At 33.4% G+C, this 27,979-nt stretch overlaps 4 protein-coding genes across 13 annotated transcripts; 1 reads left to right on the top strand and 3 right to left on the bottom strand.

The window, feature by feature from the left end:
- Nucleotides 1-834: 834 nt before the first annotated feature.
- LOC138937702 (A-type potassium channel modulatory protein KCNIP2) lies at nt 835-14,937 on the bottom strand. Of its 3 annotated transcripts, XM_070304221.1 has the most exons (6): nt 14,780-14,937; nt 14,290-14,495; nt 3,976-4,200; nt 3,455-3,525; nt 3,080-3,298; nt 835-2,714 (listed from the first exon to the last, which is right to left on the bottom strand). In XM_070304221.1, exons 2-6 carry the CDS (start codon nt 14,450-14,452, stop codon nt 2,604-2,606), a joined length of 789 nt encoding a protein of 262 aa, XP_070160322.1. In that variant the 5' UTR covers nt 14,453-14,495; nt 14,780-14,937; the 3' UTR covers nt 835-2,603. The 3 variants fall into 3 exon arrangements, with proteins under 3 accessions (XP_070160322.1, XP_070160323.1, XP_070160324.1); XM_070304222.1 differs by lacking the exons at nt 14,290-14,495; nt 14,780-14,937 and adding an exon at nt 7,225-7,739; XM_070304223.1 differs by lacking the exons at nt 14,290-14,495; nt 14,780-14,937 and adding an exon at nt 6,747-6,967.
- Nucleotides 9,677-13,293, top strand: LOC138937527 (uncharacterized). 3 transcript variants are annotated; one of them, XM_070303888.1, is made up of 4 exons: nt 9,677-9,927; nt 10,714-10,947; nt 11,169-12,312; nt 12,689-13,293. In XM_070303888.1, exons 1-4 carry the CDS (start codon nt 9,841-9,843, stop codon nt 13,192-13,194), a joined length of 1,971 nt encoding a protein of 656 aa, XP_070159989.1. In that variant the 5' UTR covers nt 9,677-9,840; the 3' UTR covers nt 13,195-13,293. The 3 variants fall into 3 exon arrangements, with proteins under 3 accessions (XP_070159989.1, XP_070159991.1, XP_070159990.1); XM_070303890.1 differs by having other exon boundaries at nt 9,803-9,927; nt 11,151-12,312; XM_070303889.1 differs by lacking the exon at nt 9,677-9,927 and adding an exon at nt 10,008-10,079 and having other exon boundaries at nt 11,151-12,312.
- A 517-nt stretch (nt 14,938-15,454) lies between the features above and the next one.
- On the bottom strand, nt 15,455-16,955 carry Mrps26 (mitochondrial ribosomal protein S26). 2 transcript variants are annotated; one of them, XM_070303987.1, is made up of 3 exons: nt 16,813-16,955; nt 16,249-16,518; nt 15,455-16,075 (listed from the first exon to the last, which is right to left on the bottom strand). In XM_070303987.1, exons 2-3 carry the CDS (start codon nt 16,491-16,493, stop codon nt 15,634-15,636), a joined length of 687 nt encoding a protein of 228 aa, XP_070160088.1. In that variant the 5' UTR covers nt 16,494-16,518; nt 16,813-16,955; the 3' UTR covers nt 15,455-15,633. The 2 variants fall into 2 exon arrangements, with proteins under 2 accessions (XP_070160088.1, XP_070160087.1); XM_070303986.1 differs by having other exon boundaries at nt 16,249-16,501.
- Nucleotides 16,956-17,170: 215 nt separating this feature from the next.
- On the bottom strand, nt 17,171-27,896 carry Med (Smad/Smad4 homolog Medea). Of its 5 annotated transcripts, XM_070303999.1 has the most exons (13): nt 27,524-27,896; nt 27,375-27,427; nt 26,948-27,150; nt 26,475-26,623; nt 25,997-26,276; nt 25,429-25,698; nt 24,800-24,937; nt 24,033-24,227; nt 23,679-23,852; nt 23,339-23,593; nt 22,984-23,265; nt 22,723-22,853; nt 17,171-22,363 (listed from the first exon to the last, which is right to left on the bottom strand). In XM_070303999.1, the coding sequence occupies exons 3-13, from the start codon at nt 27,012-27,014 to the stop codon at nt 22,283-22,285; spliced, it is 2,022 nt and encodes a 673-aa protein (XP_070160100.1). In that variant the 5' UTR covers nt 27,015-27,150; nt 27,375-27,427; nt 27,524-27,896; the 3' UTR covers nt 17,171-22,282. The 5 variants fall into 5 exon arrangements, with proteins under 5 accessions (XP_070160100.1, XP_070160098.1, XP_070160101.1 ...); XM_070303997.1 differs by lacking the exon at nt 27,375-27,427; XM_070304000.1 differs by lacking the exon at nt 27,375-27,427 and having other exon boundaries at nt 24,033-24,224.
- Nucleotides 27,897-27,979: the final 83 nt, after the last annotated feature.

Raw genomic sequence — 27,979 nt, 5'->3', positions numbered from 1 at the left:
ATAGAAATTTTCTGGAGTCTCTAGAAATTAGCTAATCAATGCGCTTGAAAAATTTGTCGTACGACAAACTTTTTAAGCATATTGATTGGCTGCAAAATAGAAACTTTCTCGAGTCTCTAGAAATTAGCTAATCAATGCGCTTAAAAAGTTTGTTGTACGACAAATGTAATATCGGCCTAACGCACACAAGCGTGAAGCGTGAACGCGAACGTGAACCGCGTCATGTGATGCGCAGAGCGCTCTGCGCATCACATTTTGGCAACTCTACTCTCAATAGACGACGTTTCATTATTTTCGCTTTGAAGATTGAAGCAAAATTTTTAGCTGCGGTCAAGAAGACGTTCAAGATGCTTCGAAACATTTCATTAACCAAACAGAATGAAAAAACTTTTACTCTTTCTGTTCTGATTCGTCACACGCTTCGCAGCATTTCTAGCATCTTCTCGATCGCAGCTTCTATTTTGACTCTTTTTTCCAAAAAATTGTTTTTTAGCTATAAACTTACAATTTCACTAATCATGAATATTGCAATCATAATATTATTTTTTTTTTTCTTGTATCGTAGCCGTAATACGAAAAAATAGAATCCGTAGTTCACAACCGGCTGAAAAGGTTGAAATGATACCGCGAGCGTTGCAGGCGTTAAATGAAACGCGTCCTAAGGAAAAATAGATCAACGAATAAGTCGTTTTTGATTAGCTGCTGCCATTTGAAAATCGAAGATATATATATATATATATAACTTAATCGCGATGATACATATTCTCTTATATATTTTATATTTTTAAGAATTCAATAAACAAGAAGTATATATAGTGATGTTCGAGGTACAAAGATAGATTTATTTTTACAGATATGCATGTGTAAATATACATGCATCTCAACAAAGATTATATGTATATATGTATGTACATACTATACGCTAATCTCAGTATACGCGAAGGATGTATTTTGCGTTCATAAACGCTGAAAAACTCGCGATATATGCGAACGAGAATAAATTTCGCGAAATATTTTTAACGAAGTCGATATAGCTCATTTCTGTATATAGAGAGATCGAGTTTTAAATAACAATAATTTAAGAACGAGTGTATAATAATAATGTAATAATAAGGGTATCGATACGTCTTATCTGCCACGAAGATCGTACAATAAAGAGGATTGTATAGAAAAATCTTCTTCTTTAAAACTCGAAAAAAAATTTGCAAATCAAAGAATTAAATAATTGGGAATTTTAAGCATTCTAGAAATTAAAAGTTTTGCATATAGTTGAATCGCGTATAAAAATCCAATGCAAAAAGATTACAATAATCGAAGAATTTAAAACTTCAAAAAAATGCAAAGTAAACAATCTTTAAATATTAAGATAAATAATCTGAAAAAAATTGTTGTTACTAACATCACGCATGGCAGACAATGAGTATCATCTTAAGTCTAATAATAATTTTATATTAATATTAGAATATACTATTATGTATAATAATAAGGTACAGGATAAATCACATGAGGCATTGACCAGGTGATAACAGGATAAAATTGGTTTCGTTAACTTGGTCCGAAAAGAGTATCGTTTCGTAATCGATGCCTAAAAAATTCAAATTCGGCATTGACAAGAATTAATATATTAAGATTGAAAGATTAATTTGGAAATCTTAAAGAGCTAGGGCAGATTTACGCCCAAAAGATCAATTGATTAATGTATATATTATACTATTGAAGATTCAGAGGCTGTGAGACATTTCACAATACTTTGTGAATAATCTTATAAAAAAGTAAATTAACAAAAATATCTAAGAATATATTCTAAAAAATTGAATGAAAAATGCAAAAAGTTTAAGAATCGATTTTTCATAAATTATAAATCTTTTTTTTGACAGATCAAATTCATATCCATTTGATCTCATTTCAGTTATTTTTCTGCGAAAAACTAGGTATTTCGAACGATTTACTCTTTGTATCATAATTAATTAATAATATTTAACAATTTTGTAATAATATATGTGAATATAATATATGTATAAATTTAATATTTTCATATGTAACTTCTTTTTTCCAAATTTTCAAAGCTATGAAGCTTCAAAAAATTTCGAAGGCGACTTAAATTTCGATTCTTTCAGATCTATCGTTGAGTGACGTAACTAGAAGTTTTGTATATGAAAGACCAGGTAGATGTGTGTAAACCGGATACATACATATTTACAAAAGACACGTGCAAAAGGGTTCTCCAGCATCTTTTCTTAAAGAGATGTCTCGAACAATAATATTCCGATTCTGATCGCGTTTGATTTTCTCTTACAACAAACGACACCTTGAATTATTGCGTTTTACATTATGCCTGTAAATTATAAATTTACGATCCGCAAAGAAGTTTAGTTGGATTTTCATTTTCTCTTTCATAAAATTCTTTAAACGCCCTCAATCGATATTTATCGTTTTTCCTTTGCGCAATCATTTATGATCATTGATAATTTGCATAGCGTATTATTCGCGTAAAGAGAGACGGGTAAATTGATGAAAAGATTCACGGCACTTTGCGTGCCTAATCATTGCTCAAAGCATGATTGATAATCCGATACTGGAATTTTCAATAATAATTTAAGATCTCATAATACGGTGTCCAGAGTATCGAGACTTCGCAATAGTTGCTCGTCCTTGGAACACCACTGCACTAGCTCTTCGATGGTCACTACGCCGTCCTTATTTGCGTCCATCAACTAAAATATGCGTAAAACATTATTAATATAACTAATAATTAATAATTAATAATATAAGTAATTAGTATCGTAAGTTACCATTAAGAAATTATACTAACAATAAGTATTGATCTATGATTAAAACTTATAAAATTTAAAAATTAATAAATTATTATATATAACAATTAGATATTTTTAAAAAATTGACATTTATTCTCCGAATAAATAATAAATTGTATAATTTGAATTGTCAGAGATTTAAAAAAAAAATTCTGTGTTGATAAAAATTCCTGTTTGACATTTGGATATTTTATTCACATTTTTTATTATTTTTAATTCAGATATTTTTTGCTCATTATACACAGGGATGTCATGCTAATACTTACATGGAAAATGCGATCGACGTGTTCACGAGCGGCCACGTGCGGCTCGAGGATCTGCGGCTGCGTGTAACGACCCAGCATCTCGTAAATGGATCCCACGACGTCCAGCATCTCCTCTTTACTTATCAGACCATCCCCGTCCAGATCGTACAGCCCGAACACCCACTGTAGCTTCTCTTCCACCGATCCTCTCGATACCTTCGACAATATAGTGAGGAATTCCTATTCAAAAAGTTTAAAATTTAGTTCCAAACTGTGTTTTCCGAATAACTGGGATAGTATATACCCATTTGGTAAGAGTTTAAAAGGTTTGAAAGGGTTGGAAACACATTCGAGTTTCTCTAAAACGTTTGTCCCTCTCCCTGCGATATCGCTTACCTCGAAACTTATCTTGCCCGATGGTTTTCTCTTCATGGTGTTGAAAACATAGTGAGCATACTGACTTGCATCTAAAACATACGATAATCAGAAAAGAGTGATAATAATAATAATATATAAAAAAAAGTATATATATGATTTTTTCTCAGCATAGAATTATTCATTTTATAAAGTTCAAAAATTTACGAGAGACCAGAAAATTAAAAATTCATATAAACAAATATTTACTATATGTATAGTTTTCTTTTTAAAATTTAGCCATCATGGAAAATTCAATTATTTCAAAAAACATTCATGTAAATTGTTGAATTTAAGGGAAAAGCGGTATTTCAATATTTTTTTCGAAAGGCTATAAACTGTCAAAATTCTATTTTGCATTTCACTGTAATAAAATCAATATATTTTCTTTATAATTCAAAATTTGCGAACGTAACAAAAAAAATAAATTTGTATTTATCAGTGTTAGCGATTGGCATTGGCAACCATCGTCATCATCGTCATCATCATCATCCCTTCATTACCTCCCTGCGGAAAAAACTGCGAAAAGATTTGCTTGAAAGCATCTTCGTCGACTAGGCCGCTCGGGCATTCCTGTTTGAAGCCCCGGTAGATCAGCTGGATCTCCTTCCGCGAGAACCTAGTTGTGGCCGCGAGTGTGGCGAGCTCCTCCGGTCTGTGTCGGCCGCCAAGGGCTACGGCACTCCCGGAGCTCCCTAAAACGTCCCCGAGTCCTTCAAGTTCTCCTTCTGCAAGTTCGCAAATCTTTCACTCCTAAGACTGCGCCGCGTCTTCGAGATGCTCCCTCTTGCGCCCTCCCTCTTGTCAAAGCGCGCAGGGAGAAGGTACCCTTTGATCGAAGGGCTCCAACAACCACTCGTCGCACTCGTGACGAGGGAGGGCGATTCCATCTATTTCTTCTTTTCTACTTGAGTGAGAAAGATATAGAGGGGGTCTATTTTTATTTTTTTATTTTTTTCAAGAAACCGTGATTCTAACATTTCTGAAAAAGGATAGCTCTACTCTAGGGGACCTACACAGTGCACAGACTTGCAGACGGAGAGAAGTCGTGAGAAGCGAGAGACAACAGGGGTAAAGAAAAATCACGGAAGTAGTTCGCATTACACGAGGTCGTTCGTTTTTTTTTTTAATTAAAAGAATCTGTAAATTATATAGTTTGTTAAAAAGGCATATTAAGAGTTTTGACATTTTATATCATCCAGATTTAGGAAAATTGAAAAATATAAAATAATTTCGCATTGTATTATTAATATTTTAATTAATTTTATATAATTTCATAAATAACTTGATATTTTTAATTCGTAAAATTATTTTTGACGGACGACCTTGTGTCTCTGCAGTGCGAGTCGTTGAAGAAGTTTGAGAAAAAATTGTGAGAGAGCTCGAATAAGATTGCAAGATTACAGTCTTCAAGTTCTGAGAATGAAAAGAATCCATAGATACTATTTTACGATGTTGGGTGAATATTTTATTCCATAAAATTTAATCAGAAATGCTTCTTGCAGTACAAGGGTATGCCTTTAATTTTAATTTTAATATATGTGCGTATTTGACATACAATTGTTAAAGAGAAATAATATTTTATAAAAGTAATAAACAATTTATATATAACAATTTTGCAAATGCAAACTATGAAAAAACACTTTACTCTTGATTTTCGTAAAAATTCTCATCGCAATAATGTTAATCAACGAACTAATTAACTAATACTATGTATGTTCAACGCTATACTACTGACTAATTAAACAATAATAAAAGCTCACTATATATCAAAGAGCTTATTATAATTCTGGAAGAAAACTGTGATAAAATTATGATATAAAACTATATAACTTTTAAGCATGATACTCTACGATAATATATGGTAGAAAAATTTTAAAAATATCTAAGAATAGAAAATTATATGAAGATACAAAAACGAAGAAATCTAAAAATGTAAAAAGGTCTGAAGATTCAAATTTTGAGAGATCTACAAATTCAAGAGATAAGAATTTCTAAAATCTACATTTCAAAAATTAAAAACTATAAAAACAAGCTAATCTATCCAGTAATCTAAAAAATCGAAAGATTTAAGAATGATCCAGGGATATAGGTGGAAACTTGCATTGCAAATTTATATCGCCTAATGATTAATGATCATATGTCAAGAATCACTTTCTCTTTCTAAAGGATCGCGACGTTTCGATCATCCTTTACGCATGCTACGACCCTTAGCTCTGCTCCCGGGTATCCGGGGTTGCTATGGTAACGTTGCAGCTCCTACCCCGTGCTTCCTGACCATCCCTTCTTTTTACGAAAGCTGCGCGAATATTCGCAAAGATACGCGAAAAAATTTTGCTGCCGAGATAAATTCTTCTAAAGCACAGATTTTCTATCTATAAATAAGATTTTCTATCTATAAAAACAAGATGCTCACTAACATTTTATATGTGTTACTATTATTTATATAACAAGCAAAAAGTTAGATAAAAAGAATATAAAATTATAATATATTTTAATTATAATAATTTTTAATATTTAGTAATTTTAATTTATAATACTTTATAATATTTAATAATTTTATTTTTTTTCTAATTTCTTGATATTATATATATATTTTGCTATATATTTAATACAATACTATATGTACTATTATATATTGTATATTATATTACTATATATACTAATCATTTTAAACTTGCAAAATAATGCAAAGTGCAAGAGAATTTAAGAATCTAAAAGTGTAGAGAAGGGGAGAGAGATTAGCGCTCTCTCTCTCTCTCTCTCTAGATCTTTTTTAAGAGATAAAAATTGAAAAATTTAAAGAATCTAACAATCTAAAAATCCTAGATCCTATAATATTTTAAAGAAGGAAGACTAAAATTTTTGAATATAGAAAAATTTTACAGTTTCAACAAATAATATAAATATATAGATAGCGAAGATAGCTAAGTAAAGCAATTAGAAAACTTGAAGATCTAAAAATCTCGAGAAACTATGAAAATTTATAGATTGAAGAATTATTTAAAATATTTGCTGTAAGGAATCTAAAAAAATTGAAGTGTCAAAAGTTCAGAGATTTTGATTTCAGAATCTGAAAATACGATATTGTTGTAGAGATGGATACACTGATTAGCCGAAGGAGATAAAAGAGAAGCGGACAATTTCGAAAGCCAAGAATATTTAAACGTCAAAAAGCCCTAAAATCGATAGCAACAAGATCTGAAAGATTAGAGAAAGTGTGGTATCTAAGCATATCACCCGAGAAGGCATCCAAAGACTCGTAAGATATGACCTTTCATCAAGTCGAAAGATATGACCTTTGACACATTAACAGTCCTGGTGCGACAAGGGTTGGATTCAGACCTACGCAAAAATTACCATTCACAGAACACACGGGATTACTATGTATATACGGACAAGACAGACAGACAAACAGGTAAACAGATCAGGCAACCCGTGTCCATAGGGCGAAAGGGGGAGAGGGGTAAAAAGAGAAGAGAGGACCCATCACTGATCATCGCACCTTGGTGCTGCATTCGGTAGTTATCACCCCTGGCTGTCGCTCCACTTGTCAACGACGCTCTCCGTTGAGTAGTCGATCGACTGGTCCAAGTATCAATGGCTGTGCAAACCTTGTATAAACGTTGAATATATCGAACGGCCACACACAAATACGGGACGAGCAATTAAGAAGAAGGAAGAGCTCGATCTCGGGCAGCAGCCTTTTCTCTCTTTTTTTGTTTACAGTCGTTCTCGCTTTCCGGACTTACTTTTGTCGCGGCTCTTACGCGCCTTCATCGGCCAGCAAGCCCGCACGACACTTCCTGCTTGGCCTGCCCTTGATATATTGGCGGCGGGACGAGATTATCGGGATTCGATTTCACCACCACTGATCTGCGCGACGCATTCCGAGACACCCTTCCCGACGAGAAGCTCCGTTCACGCAAGTAGAGCCGAGAATGAATCACAACGCAGTTGCGGATGCTGCGCAAAAGATACACCGTTGACTGCTGTTGCTGCTGCTGCTGCTATTACTGGTTGCTGTGGACGCGCCGATGTCACATTGAAGTATCGGGGGGTTCTTGGGGAAAGCGTGTCGCATGTCGTTTTCTCAGCGCGCAAGTGCGACAATCTTCGACAGCTTACAATGGTGACGGTTCAATGAAAACTTCGAGTCACTTGGAACAAAAAGTTTCGAATTATTTCAAATGTTATTATCAAAAAACCGGAATTCTCTCCTAAAACATTTCAAAAAATCTGAAAAAATTTATCTCGGATAAAAGTTGTAAATTTTTCAACTTCTCCCAATAAGAGAAATTTAGTACATCTAGCTAACAAGTTAGATATTGAGAGGACAAGAAATAAATCTAGAAAAAGCTTTGATTTAGCGAGATATTAATTAATTCCTTCCCACCAATTATAGAAAGTTGAAAAATTTTAGTCTATTTTCACTTTTTTTCTAACTCTAATTGCTAATTAGATACAAATAAATTATTCTAAAATTTTTGAATTCCTGATTTTCAATGAGAATTTAATAAGAAAAGGTAGACGTGCTTGACAAACAAAAAATGAAAACTACTATTGAAATTAAAATTCATGTTGCGGAGAAAGAGATTCTAAGCAGTTAACAACTATGAAAGTCTTTTGAAAGCCTTAAAAATAAAAGTCTTGAAACTCTTGAAAGCCTTTTTAAAAGTTACGAAAGCCCCGAAACGTTAAAAGCTTTCGAGAAGCAGTAAAAATTGTATCTCACAAAGTAGAACTGCGGAATACAATGGCGTTGTTGTTTTATTGAAATTTCGGGCTCATTGACGCGTCCAATAATATTATTGAAATAATTTGTCATGAAACGTCAACTCAGCTGACATTTTAATCGTTAGCTGTCTCAATCTAAAAATAAATATTTGCCCATTAATAAACGATATAATTGTCAAAAAAGGCAATATATATCAAGTTAAGTTATCAAGCACAACTTTAATATGCGTAAACATGGGAAAATAATAACAAAGACTTCCTTTCTATTTCTCTTAAACTGTAGTTATTAAATTTAGTTCAGCTATTAAATTAATAATTTTTGCAAAAAAAAAAATAAGTTCTATATTTTTTCGAAATTTATCAAAATCTAAGCAATGCGATATTTCTCTTACCAAACATTTAGTACATCAATTCTCTAAGAAGATAACGCGATGAAGTAAAACGGATCAATCTGCATCGGATTTCTGCAAAAATAGCAGGTAGAGTTATTAATTCACAACATTCTCGTCTTTACGTCACATATCAGAGCATAAAACATCAATATCACCTGGAATTCGTATAATTAAAACATTAAAAAATTTCGATATATCTCGATTAGAAATAAATCTCTGATGTAAATGTATTTATATATTTGCATAAATATTTGAATTTTCCTCATTTTTTGAATATTATTCTTGCATCGGTCAATCAATCCATTTGTAGTAATCACTCTTATTACGTCTATCTTTTTTCGTTTCTCAACCTACCGTAAATTTCTGTTACACAGTGTATATACATTTCAATCTCAAACTCGTGTAAATTTTTTACGAGCACTCGGCTCGCGAAGTTCGCGAGTTTTTCCATGTAAACAAACGCGACGTACGAGTCGATATGCAAAAGTAGCACGTGCGGGAACTCGAGTTTACTTGCGACGCAATTTGTCGAGATATGTTGCAAATATTATTATATTTAATATTTATCATTCTTTCCTGTTTTAATCTATCTCTCACTTCCACAACCTTGCACAACACAAATTAATCAGATTTTATGGAAATGGAATAATCACAACAAAACTCTCCAGCCAAAATGATCGAGTTTAAATTGACTTCTTTCTTCTACGTTTAATCACCACATAATCATTATAAATTTTGCACTTTACTACGAAAAAGCTTTAAATTGATAAAGAAAATTAAGTAGCACATTATCACCATCATATCATATGATTATGGCGTGCATCGATACAAGTTTCACAAACGGTGGTGACAGAGAGAGAGAGAGAGAGAAGCGGCACAAAATTTAATCAAACATGACAATCACTACTCGAAGTCAGCTTTATACCTTTATACTTGATCTATTACCTTTTCTAAATTACAATTCTAGAGGTATTTTCACAGTTGGGATTGGTGCGTTGTTTCTCCCCCGATAATCGAAGCAAATTCACCAAATTGTCGATCAATAATATTTTGATTTCATAAACCAATCGATCAATAGCTTCACCGATTGGTCCGGATCGTGCCAATTTAATAAAGTCGCGATCACACTCTGGGAATGACACTTTAGGGTGTTTCGCGCTAAAAGTCAGTCGGCTCGAATTCGAAATCCATTCGGGTGAGCGACGAAGCAGACGAAATTCCGCCATACATAGCAGCATCATGAATGTCGGCTGTGATATCACGCAATTGTCCTACAAGGAGCTGCAGGCCCTGGCCCTGAGGTATCATATACCGGGTAACGTCAAGGTGAGCTACCATCGTCATCACGGTGATAATACCGTCCCGGTCTGCCCTATTCCTGTTCCTTGTTCGTTTTAACTCTATCGTCTGTCATCTTCCGCATGCTCCGGAAGCGGAACAGGATTAATCCAAATTTCGTCGATCGTGCTCCGACCATGGTGATTGTAATTCAAAGAGTTTGACATTTTTAACGAAGCTGAAATGCGGTAATCGAAGATTAGCCAAATCTCAGTCTAATTATGTTGATGTAATTTGGAATATTACGGAAATTCTAACCAAGATCTTAATTGCTCTTCAAGTTGTCGACGCAATGTCAGAATCGTCTATGTCATCGAGAGAGATTGCGCTAATCGCGATTAACGGATATTCGATCCATAACTGTTTGAATGCTATTGTTCGTTTCTATCTACTTGCTCCAAGTAGATATGAATAATCGATATAAAAAGGCTGCTCGTATCTGGCAAATGATTGAACAAATTTCTTCCCCTCTGTATATCTTCACGATGTAAGAAGCTATGCGAAATTCTAACCAAATTTAATGATACATTTGCAAGCCTCTTTCACATTCCCAAAATATTAGTTATCAGATTTTCAATTTCGACGAACAATATTTTTAATTTTCGATCCTCTGAGAAATTTTATTCTTTTATTATGCATAATTGTGTCAAGAACATGCCAGTACGTACAAAATATTTCTCGAAGTTTATACTTTCCAAGGATTTTTCTACGTAAAAAAATTTATTTTATTTCCATTTGGTATTTTTCGGTATTTTATCAAGATTTTTACTGCAGAAGAAAGCGTTGATCAAAGTCCTGCAAGCCGCCAAAAACGGAAATGAGGCGGAGTTCGGCCGATTACTGCAGGAATTGAGAAAGAGCCGTAAGAGAAAGACGAGGAAGTCGAAAGATTTCAGACTTGGAATAACATCGACGCCGTTGCATAGTCCAGACTATATGATGACCGATGATGACTATTATTGTCAACAACAGCAACAGCAGCCTCAACAACAGCAGCCTTATCAGTGGGTGAGCTGCTATAAATTTCCATTTGTAATTTGATCATACATTTGATTATAATCGATCATGATGTGTCAATATAATGTCCATCATATAGATCATATTCTTGTTCTCTTTGCCTTGACTTTTATAAAAGAGTTAACAAATATATTGCGTTACCATACGCTTTCGCGACGTAGCAATCGAGGGGCGATGATTGACTTCGCACAAAGTGCTTCCCATTTTTGCAGATCGGCGCCGAGGAGGAGATTGTGAGTAAGGATGATGATACCAAGATCCCGCATTATGAGGAGTTCAAGCAATTCCTACTCAAGAGAATTCAACGGGAGTTTCAAACGTGTGACAACAATAACAACAACCAAGTGCAAGATCTGAGTATCGTGAACCTGCAGACCACACCAATGCCGCCCAATCTGCAAACAGTCCCTCTCGATGAATCGAGTTATCCCAAAGCGAATTTAATCAGTCACATGGATCCTTTGGCGATCTCATCAAACGGCAGATCGAGCTATGAAATGATAAAGGAGCCCGAAAGCGGCTCGCAAGGTTCGTTCCTGTTGAAGAGAATGCTACAAGCGCCAGTCGGTGCCAATTTGGGCGAAATCGCCAGCTCAATCTTCTGGGCCAGCAACCTGTTGGATAATTCTGATACCCTAACCGCCGAATCGGAGAACAACGAGAATGAAAATCAGCTTGAAAGCAACGCCAATGAATACTATAGCTTGCTGAAAAACACCAGAGGCGAGTTTATGCTTAACGAGGCAAATCTGATGTCTCAGCAGGTTCCAGCAGATGCAATGACAGGCGATGATCAGTGCAGATTTTCCGGCGACATGGACAATCGGCCGAATCCCTACCAGAATTGGACGATCACCAGCGTCATGGAGATGCCTGAAAGCGATCTTCAGTCTTCCAAAGTATATCACGCAATCTACTACAACAACACAGATCCCGCCGTGACTACCGCAAATGCGGACAATAATTTAACTTATCAGTATCAGCCTAATACCGCCTATAACGGCAGCCAAAACTTCTTCAACGTTGACGCGCAGGACGCATCAAACTATATGACTGGTACGGACATGATAGTTAACGATCCCAACGATATTTATTATCTGCAAAATTTCGGCAAACACAATGATGAGATGGGGACAGGTTATTTCCGCAACATGGATACTTTTGGACAAAACAATGCACAGCAAAATACTTACACGAACGATCAGCAATATCAATACCATTATCCTCGATTTACTCAGGAGACGAACAATACATTAAACGAGAGAATGAACCAGCAGCAAAACAATTTTGTGACAGGGATGGAAAATGGTATTAATCACGGAACTGATGCGGCGAATATGCAGAGACCAGCGAATGGTGCGCGTTTGTTCTATTAATTTTTCTCACTGTTATAAATAAATAATATAAACATAAAGAGAAAAATAATATAAAAAATACATATAAAAAAAATAAAATTAAAAAATTTTTACATAAGTATATGAGAAATCATATATATATGTATATATATATATATATATATATATATATATATATATATATATATATATATATATGTGTGTGTGTATAAAATTTTCAACCATGTGTGTTAAAAAGAGAATATTAAAAAAATACGCACTTCCACGTAAATTTTTTTTTTATCGATCACTTTCATAAATAATAATTTATCGAAAAACAGATTATATTTTTTGATTCTCTTCTTGGCGTTTTAATTAAGCGATATTTCATCAATCAGGAATAGAGCCTTACTGGCCGAAATGGACCACCGAGACCAACAACAATCTAGAGAACATTCTGAACTACCACATGTCCAAGCAAGTAGATTACTCCAAGTTGAGTCAGACATCCTGTGTTTACTGCTACATGGCCCCGATCGTCTCGCAGCGATCTACATTGACGAATAACGGCCGATGTTCGGTTGAACGAAGATATACCGCCGAGCAGCGGCAACACTCTTTTTCGCCCTATTGGATGTTATACAATGATGCATCGCAGGGTATGCGAATGACAAATATATCCAGCGATTCGTTCGTGCAACATGATATGACGACGACAATGCACACAACCATTATTCCTGGTAACGACATCCTGAAGGAGATCGTTGGCGACGTTCCCGAGGCTCCCATCAATGACGTGTGGATGAATCAATATGAGTCGTCATCCATCGGCGACGACATGACTATCCCAATTTCGGATTCGCTCTTCTGCAATGACATTTCCAGCGCGTCGAGGAAGACTTAGAAATCGCTCAACACATTTATGACAGTAAACAGAACAATAACTAGATTTTGTGATTGGAACGAATAACGTTCTCGTCATAGAATGACGATAAACGACTGTTTCTCTAGAATGATTAAAATTCTCTCAAGTTATGGAAGGATCTCTGGATCGTTATTATTCCGATTTGGAATTGGGACAACCAAAGTCTCTTCTCATCTTCGCGAACCGCACAATGACACTTAAATAATTATTTTGCGAGATTCCTATTGGCATAAGATCCATTAATCGCTCATTAAGCGCTCTTCCGCGTTTTCGCATTACTTCCAGTGAGTGACATGCGCAATTATTTTCCCGACTTGAAACTGGAACGAGAACGATAATCGAAGAGAGATCAATAGCAAACAGAAAAGTTAAAGCTGAAATCATTTGGGTGATAGATAACCAGATCTATTTTTGAACGTACATTTTTCCAGCTTCGAATCATTGGTTACTTTATTTTGAATAAATATAAATGCTTCAGGATACAATATCATAAAAGTAAAAAAGGGGCGGGGAGCCAATGTGTTCCGTAGATCGGATATATATATATATATATAGATTAATAAGATACTTATATTAATTAATTAAATACTTGAAATATCATTTACGCAAAAGTGCGATATCTCGCGATATAAAAAGTATTTAAATTTTTTTCGTGTTAGAAAGAATTAGGATTTTTATATTATATATAGAATATATATATTACATTCTATATATTATATAAAAAAATAACAAGACAAATAAATTAGGGAAAAAAGAAAAAAAATTATATAGATAAAAATAATTAATAAACAAATAATAAAAGATTCTTATATACACCTTTAATTAGAATATGCAGTGAAACTGCAAAATATATTGTATATTAATATATAATAAACAAATAAAGTTCATGCATAAAAAGATCTACCGAGCGTGCGTCTATAATTTACATACATTTATAGATTCAATAATTATAAAATATATGAGCAAATCAACTGCTGATAAAAATCAAGTCTTAAAAATTTATTGCGAATCCGATGTTAAAAAATTGATAAAGGCATGATATTAATATCTGATGCTAAACTTTTTCCGACTCACCCGATATGGCGTCAGACTGAAACTGTGAACGGATGTAATTTTTCAGTTTCATAGAAATCGATTCCTTTCTCCGGCTTCCGTACCCTCTGATTTCGCTATCCATATCGCCCGAATGTTTTTTTCGCTCCGAAGATCTTCCTCGTGTCACGTGTACACTGTACATTTTCGCTAATATGTCGTTTTTCTAATAGTCGAAATCTACTGATCTTTTAGAAAAATAATTATATTTTATTATCAAATAGATAACAACTTAATCCAAAAAAATTCGTCTTTTAAAACTTTAATTATTTAATTTATATGGAAATATTAAAAAAATAAATAGAAATAAAATTGAAAAATTTTTGAATCAAACAGATATAAAAAATTCTAGGAATTCATAATTTTACGATATGAATCCTTATAGACTCTTTTTTAAATACAATACAAAATATTTGTACGATGCTTTACAGTATAAATTTTCATAAAATTTCGTTTTAATTCATTCATTTACCGTAAGACGCGAAGCACTTTGGATTTTTCGAATGAGCGGCTGTTTATATATACTGCGCTTTTTTTTTACTGTAACACGTTTTGTCAAAATTCAAACGGATTTTATGCGTCTCTGAAAATACAAGAGTTTCCTTTTGCCTCAAGAATTGAGAAGGTGAAATTAGTGGTACGTGTCGGCGCGCCGTTCGCGAAAGACTGCGCTTAAAATGCGTTAAAAGGAAGCAGGTAAATACAGCAGCAGGCAGTCGCCTGTATATATACATGCCGAGATATGCATATACAACCGGGTTGCATTGGAGCCGCACGCTTTTAATGAGGTACTCCATAACACATGGCACTAATTATACGACGGGTTTCAAATGCTTTTCTCTGCTTTTCTACTGTAAGAAAGCTTGATTAATTACCCCGTATCTTAATTAAATACTGTCGACTCAGTAAAAATTATTTTGTACAAATAATGAGAATTATATAATCTGTGTATTATTTTGTAGGTAAGTTTCTACAATAAAACTTGTTCACAATTTTTTAATTGTATTCTGTATAGATACAGAATAAAATAGATATATTGTATATATCAATCAAAAAATAATATATTAATCCCAAAATATATATTGATTGGTCGTCTAATTTTCTGAGAATATTAAATATTATGCAAAGAGTAAGGAACAAGAGCGCGGGATATATTTATTTCAATACTTGTTACAATAACAATAGCTCGTTTTTATTATAATTATCATAATTAATTATATTTGTATTATGATTATCATAATTAATTATATTTTTGCAAAAGTTTAAGATGTTTGGGAAAACAAGTATAAGTCTACCAAAGTGTTGTCTTTTTTTCTAAATCTATACTCAATTCTCGATGACTGCCGGTTTCTGCGTTTCTTCAAAAGATGGAACACTCTTTGGAGGATACTCCCTATCATACCAGTTTCCCTCCAAATCTAACGCGCGATTATAATCGACGATATTCGTCAAGCACTCTTCGATCGCCGCATCCACGTTCTCTGCGGTAATGAATGTAAGAGATTCCTCCTTAACCTTTCTAATGTGTTCGTCGACATAATTCCTCCGTTCCTCCTCCCGCTTCTCTTGCTGCAGCAATTTCTGCAGAATAGACTCCTTGCGTTTCTCTCTCATATTCGCCAATCTAACTTCTCGTATTTTTGCCACCTCTGTATTCCATTCGTCATTTATCGCGCTACATGCCTGGAAATCTTCCTTTTCAGCTTGCTCGATAACAGCCTGGTCACATTGCACCGTGTTCTCCTTTGCAACTTGTACCAAATATCCTCTGAAATATATTACCTGTTAATTTAAAACTAATACTAAAACAAGATCTACATTCAGACTTCTAAATGTTTTATTAGCCAAAGATCCAAAAATATAATAAGAGAAATAATCTCAGAATTATTGAGCCACATTATGTATATATATATATATATATGTGTACATATGTATAAATACCTAAGCGATGTTATATATGTTCTGTAATTATTATATAAACGCTGAATCTCCAGATGCTCTTCTGTGGGTATGACAGGCTTCTTTGGTATTCGAAATACTTTGGATTTTGCTGTAGGCATCCAAATTGGCTTTCTTTTCCAACGTACACATTGTGTATAGACAGAATTTGGGACAAAGATCTCACAGAATCCTGTAATACCTATTGTCAGGTTGTTGACATTCATTATCCTCATAGTATGCCTCATGTTTGGCGCTGCAAAAAATTTATTTCTGAAAATTATTACCATATCACCTGTTATTATCTGTATGACAGTACATTATTTTCTTATATACGTAAACCATGTTAGATTAATTATCATACTTATTTTCACACTATCACTATTCTATTAATAAATATCTAAAAATTTCTTTAAATAAAATGAAATTTAACACTGAAATTTAATATTGCAATAAGCGCTTTTTATAGACATGTTCAAATGAAAATATGGGAAAAATTCAAACAATGTTTTATAAAAGAACTTGACATAATAATACTGTGACAATAACAATTAAATAATAAGTTACCATAATATGTCATCGAAAATTAAAATAAATCTCTCCTCGTTCCGTCGTGTTTCTCTTTTGGCTATATTATTCTTCTATAATTTCTCTCTCTTTGATAATTGAGGTTATAATATCTTTCTGCGCTCTGATTTGCCGAGTGTCTACGGCGGGCGCATTTGAGATACTGTGTTGAAATGTTTGAGAATCGCGCTCTGTAATTTTGATAATCGTATAAATATTTTTTGACAAATATATGATTAAATATATAATTAAATATTAAATATAATTAAATATATAATTAAATATAAAAGAAATTTCTTCGACGGAGAGAGAAAATTTGAATATAGCAGAAATGTTCGCGCGCGATGGGAAGAAATAATTATAATTTATAGATATATGTTTATTGAAAATGATCGTGTATAATGCGACATATCTATAATATACAATAAGAAAAAGAAATTTCCGCAAAACACATTCACACTCAAGCTCTTTCTTTCTCTCTCTCTTGCATTTTTCTCTCTTTTTATTTTCCCTTCGAAACAATAAAATAGTGCTCGCGCTATATATTAATTATCCTAATTATAATATTAATAATGCATATTTAATTATCCTCATCACCACGCAATACGACAATATGCATTCAAAACATAAACACGGATAAATCTTATCTCAACAATCGTTCTAAAAGTATTATCGCCGTACATGATTATTATACCGTTATTGTATTTTTTTCTTTTTTTTTGTTATGATTTTTTACAAATATGCCTAAACGCCGTCGAAATCACTTAAAATATATCTGCATCGACGATAATCACAGGTATTAATTTGTATTTATACAATCTTGTTCTTTTTCTCTCTTTATTATACGCCATTCGTGGATCAAACTTAATTGTACTGTTAATTAAGATCCATTATAAACCGAATGGAATTGCGATGTAATATAATTTTACTTGCATATCGTAATTAACAAAAATAGTTACGTAAGGATAATCATATCTCATATCCGAGTATTCCGAAAAATTCACAGAGACTCTAATTGGCCGAAAAAGCACTTTTTAATGTTTTTAATTATTTCATTAATTATTTGCATAAGAATTTTTGTTGATGTACCACATTCTCTGTATGTTTCTTTCGGAACACCCGTATTGAAATCTTCTATGTGTTCTCTATACTCATATGTGTTACATATATTTTTAACGTTTTATAACATTATATCGTCGGGATATCTTTGGCTTAGACGCAAACAGTTTATGTTATTTGTCTCTCGGAGAAACGTAAGGGGAGAAAAGATCTATTTTGTAATAATGGTTAATGAAGATATCATTGAAAGTAATTAATATGTTTTATAATTTTCGTCTCCATGACTTTGATATTGAAGGGCTCTAGGCAGTACGATGCTAAACTTTGTTCAGATGATAAAAAAATTTTTCCATGGAAAATATGGGAAAGTTATATTTAGAGAGAGCACAAAAATAATTTCTATTTATATTTTAACATCTCGTTTTGTAAAATCTTATATTTAAAAAGAGATTACATTCATTCAATAGAAAAATCCACAAAATTTGTATTACAAGTTGGCAGTCTTTCATATATAAGAGGGTGGCTATTGAAGATCTAAAAATACTATATAAATCGACTTATTATTTATATTTAAATGTCATTATCAATGTGAATATTTCAATTATTAAATAATTACTAAATGATAAGTAAATTATTAGTCTAAGTTAAAGTACTGAGTATGTCAATGAGCCCTTCAATCATTAATTTAGAAAATTCCTATCATTTGCATCACATAGGCTGACATGATTTAATGTGTATGTTAAAGAAATGTGGCTTGTTTCAAATCGCTTGTTTAAGCACTTTAATTTCGTTCTATGCTTTATCAGGTCGTATCTAAGCATTACAAGGTGATCGGATTATCATTAGAAATTGGATTACTATTTATGTTAGAACCACGGAATTTAAAAGTTCATAGAATCTAGGAATCTAAAATTGTTTTGCAATCGTAGATTCCTAGATTCTCTCTCGGAAACATATATTCTAGAATCTCGGTGCCTCGTTCATAGATTTTTATATTCTTACAATCGTCGAACTCTGAACTTTTTGGCTTCTTAGACCTATGAATACCTCGAAATATTATATTGTGATTGAAATCTAGATTCTTAGATTAGCGGTAGTTTAAGTTCTTGAATCCACGTGTTTAGTCGCTCGAATTAAAAATAGTCTTGTAAAAAGTCCTAAGTTTTATATCTGTTCTTATATGCATGAAAATGATGGCACATGTGTTTCTAGCTTGGCTGTAAGCAAGAATCTCTTGTCGACAATATACTTGAGCTGTATGTACATTTCATTGGTCGATCAAAGGAAGGCATTATACATATTAGTGCACAAGATATGTCCCACGATTAGCGAATTATTTTCTTTTAATCATAGATTTTTTAACGAATCTTCAAAACCATTAAAAAATCAATTATTGAAAAATAATATGGTAGTCATGGAACAATTTTCATCAGAGTGCAGATTCCTTCAAACTTAACTTAAACGGTAACGTTTAATCTTCGTCTCTTTATCTCAAATAATTCTTCCCAAGTTGTGAAAAATTCATCCATTCGCAACACAAAGGCTGAATTACAACAAAGAAGCAGCAAATACTATTGTATTATAAACAAGTTTCATTAAACATCTTTCTCTATCCTTCCTTTTTTCGCATACATAATCAATTAAAATAAAATACACATACTGAATATATATGTACAAGGTAAAACAAGGATATCGTCTCTGATAGTTTTAAGATACCTTGTACATGCACACTATCCAATTTGGTCAATTCTCTTCCTTTCTTTCTCTATTTTCTTAAATCAATTTCTCTGTATCCTATTATTAAATGTATATTATAAGAATATTTTATACGACTATATATATATATATATATTTTTTTTTTAGTAAAATAGCTGGTAAACAGTAGGTATAATTATTCAACAAGTACTACATTGTAATAGTAATAACATCCTGCGATTGATTAAAAAAGATACACAACTGAATCTATTCGTTTAAATTAAATTCAATTTACTTCTGATTTTTTATCAATGTAATATATATAGAAGAAATACAGATTTTCTCTATTATAATCCCATCTTTGCATCATAAAACTTTCAATTTTTTTCTCATTTACAGATTCTTTTAAATTTTAATTTCTGGATATATATATATATATATATACACACACACATACACATACATACATATATATATAAGTATCCATTTTAATATTCCACAATATATGTCATTTTCCCGAATAGTTCTCAATCTTTCTTCTCCAACAACCGCAGTAATAATAATAATAATAATTATAATAATAATAATAATAATAATAATAATAATAATAATAATATAATGATATTGTAATTAATAATAACCAAGAAATTAAAAGATTTTATTTGACGAAACAAAGAAATAAGAAAGAACAAGAATGCTTATTAAAACTTCAAAATCTCTATGTAAAATAGTTTTTGGTCATAAATTGTAAAACAGATAATAAATAAAATTATATTCATTCATAATAAACAAATAATTTTAACATCACTGTACCAATTTCTGCCAACGCTATATAATTATATCTATAAATTGTGATAAATATGTGTTCTAAATCTATATTCTCACAAATCAAAAAAATGATATCATAATATTTCCTCTATTTGAATTTAAATACAAAAAGTTTATCATTATGAAGTATTATGACTGTGTGTGAATAATTCTTATAAATTATCTATATTTGCTACTTGGCAGAAATGTATTACTGTGTATTTAGAGAAAATCTTCCTACTGTATACATGTGCATAAAGATAATTCTTATATCTAGGATTCTTACATCTTTAGATCTTTAGATCCTCAGATTTCAAGATTGCTGGATTCTGAAATCCCTGGAGTCCAAGATTTCTGGATTCCTAGATCCTTGGACTTCTATATCGGGATTCTCAGATTTTAATTCATTAAGTTTCATTAAAATTCGAAATCATCAAAGAAAAAAATATTCATTCTTTTCTCTTTAAATGTAAAAATGTTAAAACACTTTCTTATCTTAATCCAAGAATCCAGAAACGTAAGACTTTTTATCCGATATAAATATTGAGCTTAACATTTGCAATAAGTAATAATAAGTGTGTAGACAATGGTTTTCACTTATCTTATAAAGCTAATCTCAAAGAACAGGATCGTGACTATATAACGGTTCCAAAACTTGTATCACTGAGCCTAGCGGACTGCGTATCGCCGGAGGAATTTCCTTATTTCGCGTGTCTAGCAAAATAGAAGACCGTCAATTTATTTTATTCTGTTCCTTTGTCGGTGAAACGTATCATGTCGCTTCTTTCCGTAAAAAATTACATCTCGTAAATAAAAATAACGTTTCTTTCGCTTTTGTACGTTGGTGATAGTGCAAGGCCGTGGCACATGTTTTATTCTACAGCAGGGGTTCTCAAACCTGAAGAACTTTCAAAGCTAGAAGGAAAAGAAATAGAGAATAAAGATGTTTTCAGAGGAACAAGGTTTTTAGTATAATTTGTTAAATGACACCATAGAATTATTCAAAGATATTATCAAACTTTTAAAAAATCTACCATAATTAAAATTTTTTCCACCATACACAAACTAAATCAATTTTTGAAATTCTATCAGAGTGGAATATGTTATAAATTATTGAATTGTATTATTATAGGATTCATATACTTACATATATTAATCCTTGATAAAACAGATTCAAAACTTATATTTTTAAATGCAATGCATATATGCAATAAAAGATGTAACTTCTCACTTCAGAAATAAAAATTTGATGTATTCAAATCACAAATATTAATGTATTATTATAAACCTAGATAAAATTTAAAATAAAATTTTAATTTTTTATTGTAATTTAAAAAATCCCTAATTTGACACATATAAAATTAAATTTTTGCATACATAAAATTAAATATATAAAATAAATCATTTATATGCACCAACACCTGCAATATGATTTATATTGATCTTTTTCCCTCCCTCTTTAACTGTTTAACAAAAGTTATTAGCAAATAAGAAACTAATTAATAAAAATGAGAACAGTTGTGATTACTTTGTACATTCTACAATAAAATATACAAATATATAAAATATATACATAATTTTCAGAAAACACAGATTCCATCTATGGACCATCTGCAACACAAATGCTAGAAAGTTTGGGAACCCCTGTCCTACACAGATTATTATATATCACGAGTTGTTAAATATATAAATAACTTCCGCAAGCTCTCTTCGAGCTTTCTATGGCCGAATTTCACGTCTCAATTATTTGATCATTCCCATCTGATGAATTTGGTTCGTCCAGTTTATTCACTCGCGTTTCTAAGCTGAAATTACTCGAATGATCATTCAGAAAATGTTTGTTACATTTGCACACTTCATTCAAACATTATGGTACTTTTTTCATTTTTCATAATTCGAATTGATGGAATTATTCGATCGCTCGTGGCCCATCAATTGGCATCGTGTGCAACACCTCGTCCAGCAATTGAAGCGCTCGATGTAAATGCACCTAGGAAATATGAGATAAATGAAAAATATTAATACGAAAATATGTATATAATAATGAATATGTAAAAAAGTTTGATGAGGAAAAAATCAATAAAAATAATATATTCAATACTTGTAAAACTAGAAAGAAATTAATTATAAATTCTTTGTAGATTTAAGCTTTTATCTATTGTATCTCTTTATTTCGCAATTATCTAATTGCGAAATAAAGAGATACAAAAGATAAAAGCTTAAATCTAATTAAAAAAGACATTCTCTCCTATACTGCTGGTTTCTAATGGTCTTATTAAATTTTATTAAGATTTTCATCTTTTTATCATTCATTTATAAAAATAGATGAAATAAAATTATAAAACAAACCTCGATCCAGCACGGTGTTTCTTTTATACTTTGTCGCGGATAGTCTGGACCCCATCCCTTAACAAAACTCAAACGTAGGATACAAAGCCTTCGTAAATCATCGACTCCAATTCCCGCAGCCGCACTGATACCTGAGTAATAATTGTATTTTATTTATTATATTGTACACATTATATTGTAAAAATGTAATTAACTATACGTTATTAAAATTGCGTTATTAATAAATGCTCGCGTTTTTAGATTCTCTAGATTAGCCATTACTTTTAGCGATAGGCCCTCCATGAGTGAGATGACCCGCGACGGCTGCGGCTTGCGCCGCTGCGGCAGCCTGAGCTGTGGCGGCTTGACCTCGCATTTGTTTGTGACACTGTCTCAGATCGAAAACTTTAATATATGCCGACGGATAAATTTTATGTACTGCGTCACCAGGTGCCCGACCAGCCTCTCTGTCCAGATAATAAGATTGTACAAAGACACTGTGCTCGCTTTGACATCTCAACCAAACGTCGCCTTCACCTCTTAAATCCAGTACAACGCCTTTTCCTAAAATTTATTTTAATTAAAAATTTTTTCAATATTTGTCTAAAATTATTATTACTATAAGAATGATAATTACCTATGTGAAGACGCGCTCTCTCGCTTTGTTCCGTCCTATGCACGTTGCTCAAGGCACCTAAGCAAAATCTGTTTCCACCGCTCGGATCCACGTAGCCATCTACGGTGACTGTGGGACAACCGCTGCTGACTTTAAACGTCTCTCCGACTTGAATGTCCAATTCGAAGTAACCCACGGAGCACCAATATTCCGGCGCTGGTTGCGTGGAAAGCAATCCTCCGATATTTCCACTAACGTCATTCCCATGGCCTCCCCCTATATTCAAATATTAGATTTGATTCTTGAAAGTTATATTATTTAACTGCAAAGCAAGAAACTCTCCTTAACGTAATAAACTTACAGTATGACGCCGTATGAAGATGTCGAGGGTCTGGCGGCTGCATACTTTGAGTATACGTGAGAGTATTGGCGCCGGTCCATTGCGGCGCCCCGGAATTGTATGGTGCTGTGCCTACGGGAAATCCATTCGGATGATGAAGATGTACAGGCGATACGGGTGAGCTTTGTCCTTCACCTATTTAAGTAAAGAAACAAATGAAATCCAATATAATGCGGAAAGATGTTAAAAATATTTTATACTAAAAAAAATTAGAAAAATTCAAATTTGATATCCTTGTAGAATCTGTGTTTAAAAGGATATAGTGATTCTCTGTGTTGGTCTAATTGATGAGTGCGCCACACACGTTTTATATACCTAAAGAGACTGCTAGCGCATCAACAGTAGAAGGTTGAGTGATGTCCTGCGGGGGTGTGTTGGTGCCGTAGAACGTATCGGCAGTTGACTGTTCCTGCGCGGGACTCAGGATCTGCGCACCGGACGTTCCGCTGGACGCGGCGTTCAGAGATTGTTGTTGGCTACCTACAGTGTGACTCATTGGATGTACTACTGCTGCAAAATTAAAATTCATACACGATGCAGGCAACATAAAATATTTAAAAGACGCAAACGTGGCCTTCGCTGTAACTGTTTTCAAATTATCCGTTCGCATGCGAACTGGTATTTCCCAAGAAGATGATATTCTAATAACTTGATTTTTAGATTCTAGGATATTAATGAGAGTATTCCGATCTCACAAATCTTAATTTTTTTATAAATCATAATTTCATTATCATTTTGAATATATCATGTATATATACATAATATATTTACAAATATAAAATAATCAAAATATTAATTATTATTATTATGCATGTGACATTGATGTTTTTATTTTTCTTCATTTTGAGTAATGGCTAAAATACCATTTTAGATAACCCTTGCATTTGCTTCAGAATGTTTAAATTCAAAGTTTACTTTTGCATTCGCAATGTAAATACTTCTATAATTAATTTCAGAAACTCTGATCCATAAATCTAAGAATCACAAATAATGCATACTGGCAACACACTAGCAAAGGCTAATCAGCAACATGTAATTAAAAGCTTTTTGAATAATAAGACTGTGTACAATAAAATACGTACGATGATGCATGTTACGGCCTGCCGAATGATGAGATGTGGGAATCCAGGTTTGCCTGGGGCAATTATTGTCGTCCAGTTTAGCGTGGGGATTACCATTATTGCCACTCCCACCGGCACTAAACATACCCTCAGTACTTGCTGTGCCGAACAATCAAAAGGAAAAGAAAACAATGAAGCCAAAAACAAAAATCGAATTACGCAACAAAAGGAAGAAGGTTGCGAAGCGAATTCTTGCCTGCTACAATCTACATTCGATAGCGGTAACGAAAGCAGTCGACTCGTTAGCAATTAATTTAATAATTAACAATCGCATATCGAGAGCGCCAAATTCGTAGCATGTATGTTTGAACACAATTGGAGATATTTTCATAAATTTTCCTATAATAGAATCATTACATATCAAATTTCCCTTTCATTAGATTAATAAAAGAGATTTATTAATATTCCCTTTAAAATAAAGAGGTATATCCACATGTGTCAATATTACATTGATTCATTAAAGTGTACTACCATCTATTGTGATTAGACATTAATTGCAGACAAATTTACGCTGTGTAAAGCCAATTGATCGAAATTTTAATAAAAGCTTCAGAAGAGATGAAAAGAAGATAATCTAACATTCAACTTACTTGGATTGGGAGTTGGTATGCCTGGTATAAACCCTTGCTGGGCCTGTTGAGCGTTGTTCGAAGCAGTCGACTGAGGAGCCGGCGGATGGTGCTGAATCGTCTGATTCATTTCGCCGTCCACGTCCATCGCGGATCCAACAGCGGCCGCGGCCGCTGCGGCGGCGGTACCTCCACCGCCGACCGTGTACTCATCCTTGACCAATCTGCCACCAGGTCCCACACCCACACCGGATTGCAGAGTCAGTCCGGACAGGTCTGTAAAGAACGGGTCTGTGCGGGGGAAACCAACCCATTCCATCAAGACATCAAGAAGACCACAATAATCAATAATTTGCTCTATAGCATTCTCTGTATTCATTAACGAACCTTAGGATACATGATTTACTTTTATCTCTTTGGATAATTATAATCAAGAACTATTTGAAATAAGCAAAACTGAATGATAATAATCAAAGCAAAAGTAAAAAAATAATATTGCAGGGAAGAAGCAAAAAGTAGATGCGCATGTGTGAGGGATATGAATGCTAGACATGAAAATAAATTATTATATGCGAGTTATCGCACATACCTATGCCGGGCGATACCACTCGTTCATAATGATAGGGATTCACACATACGGAATCGCACTTCAAATCAAAAGCGAACTGGCAGTATTTTACGTGTTTCAGTTCGTTCTTGTGCAAATCCGGCCATCTCCAAATGCGAGCATAGATCACGTGCGGGAAACCCTTGCGTCCTGCCACTTGCAATCTGCCATCGAGAGTTCTCTGGATGGTAACGCATTTGCTGGGATGTGCTCCATTAGTCGTTATTGCAGTGATCAAACTGTCCAACTCGTCGCGCTTCTCCTGTTGATTAAATTTTATATTAATCAAACTTTATTGTACATTAATCACGTCACAATTTCAAATAATAAAATTATTAAAAATTACAAACAGTACATGAGCTTAATTTTTACTGCATAAAAGTATTGTTTTATTTTCTTTTCTTTTTTTTAATTTTGCATACATTACAATGTATTAGCAATATGTATATATGAGATTTACTTTGAGTTTCTTCACTAGTGATTCAATCGCACGTTTGCTGAAGCCTTCACTTTCACCACCTTGACGATGACACATCAACGAATGCACAATGCTCAAGCAAGCGTCAGCGCTGGTTGGTGCACTGGGTGCAATCCCAGTCATTTCTCTTACTGTATTTCAAATTACATATATATAACACATATATTAATTAAAATCAATAATACTGAAATACTATTTTTCTTTAATGATTTGAAGTATAATGGTTCCATTTTAAAACTCTTTTCTTTCTGAACAGTATAATAAAACTATTAAAGAATTTAAAGAATCAAAATCACTAAAATTTGTCAAACTAAGTATTTAGATAGATGAATACAGATAATAATTTATCAAATATAATAAATAATAATAACGAATAGAAAGAAATATATGCAAAAAAAAAAATATATATATATATATATGTGTGTATGTAACAAATATATTACTGAGATACTTACGCTCTGGATTAGGTTGCATAGGGGGCGAGGGATACAAATGACCTCCCCCGCCCGCCAATCCAACCATCTCTGTAAAAGCCGTGGTGGATACTGCCGTTCTTTCCACAAATCAGTAGCCTTTCCTTTGGACTTGACACAGTCCAATCTTTCACACTCTATCATCTAGTGATAGTATTTCATCCATGTATCACAGTCCGCTTTTGCTGTAAGCAGATCTATTTATTTTTTGTCACGCGTAACTTTCTAATCTAATCTATATCGCAACCCCATAACTGCGTAAAAGCAATTATTCCATTTTGTATAGCATGAATGAAACAAAAAATCCAACATCGCAACAGTTATACTTTGACTGATTTCAATGTTTTATTCGCCTTATCATGTTATCTTCAATAATTATTTAATAATCATTGAAGATTAAAATACCAACAATCAAGTGTGGCAGCGGCAAGCATTCCTTTGTTCACCTAGCATCAGTAGACACTTCAATCATATAATTCCATTAATCATCATTGATGCTCGTCGGTTCGTGACAATAAACTACGAAAAAAGCAGCAAGAATAATGCGATGGGACTTACGTTCCAGTAGAAGCGTCCACGCGACAGAAGGAGGGAAAATAACGTTCACGACGTTCGCGGGAACCATGTATGCGGATGATCGTCGGACATCGGTGACTTCGTCAACAGAGCGCGAGACAGCCTCCCACGGCGGCGGGTGACGCACGATGACAGTTGAGCGCGAGGAGACGCTAGCGTTCGCCAAGCGTCGTCGGATCCGGCGGTTTTGCAACGTGCTCGGTTACGAGCGGAGGAACGATCGCACCACGTGCACCACGTTCGCGGATGCGAAACGCGCGGTAGATCGGTATCACGTTGCGGAATTCGCGACGATTCCTTCTACCGTCTCGCATAGGTTAACGCATCAATAATACATATCCGCGGGGCGCGGATAATATCGCTGCGAGCAATGTGGCCAACCCAGCCAGGATGATAAAGGATGCGTTCGGAAATTCTACCCGTAGATAAAGCAGCGTT

This window comes from Polyergus mexicanus, unplaced genomic scaffold (genome assembly GCF_030449975.1).
Source record: "Polyergus mexicanus isolate NDT 795.1 unplaced genomic scaffold, iyPolMexi1.0 SCAF_11, whole genome shotgun sequence".
NCBI lineage: Eukaryota > Metazoa > Arthropoda > Insecta > Hymenoptera > Formicidae > Polyergus > Polyergus mexicanus.
The sequence above is the reverse complement of the archived record's forward strand: the minus strand, read 5'-3'. Positions and strand labels throughout refer to the sequence as shown.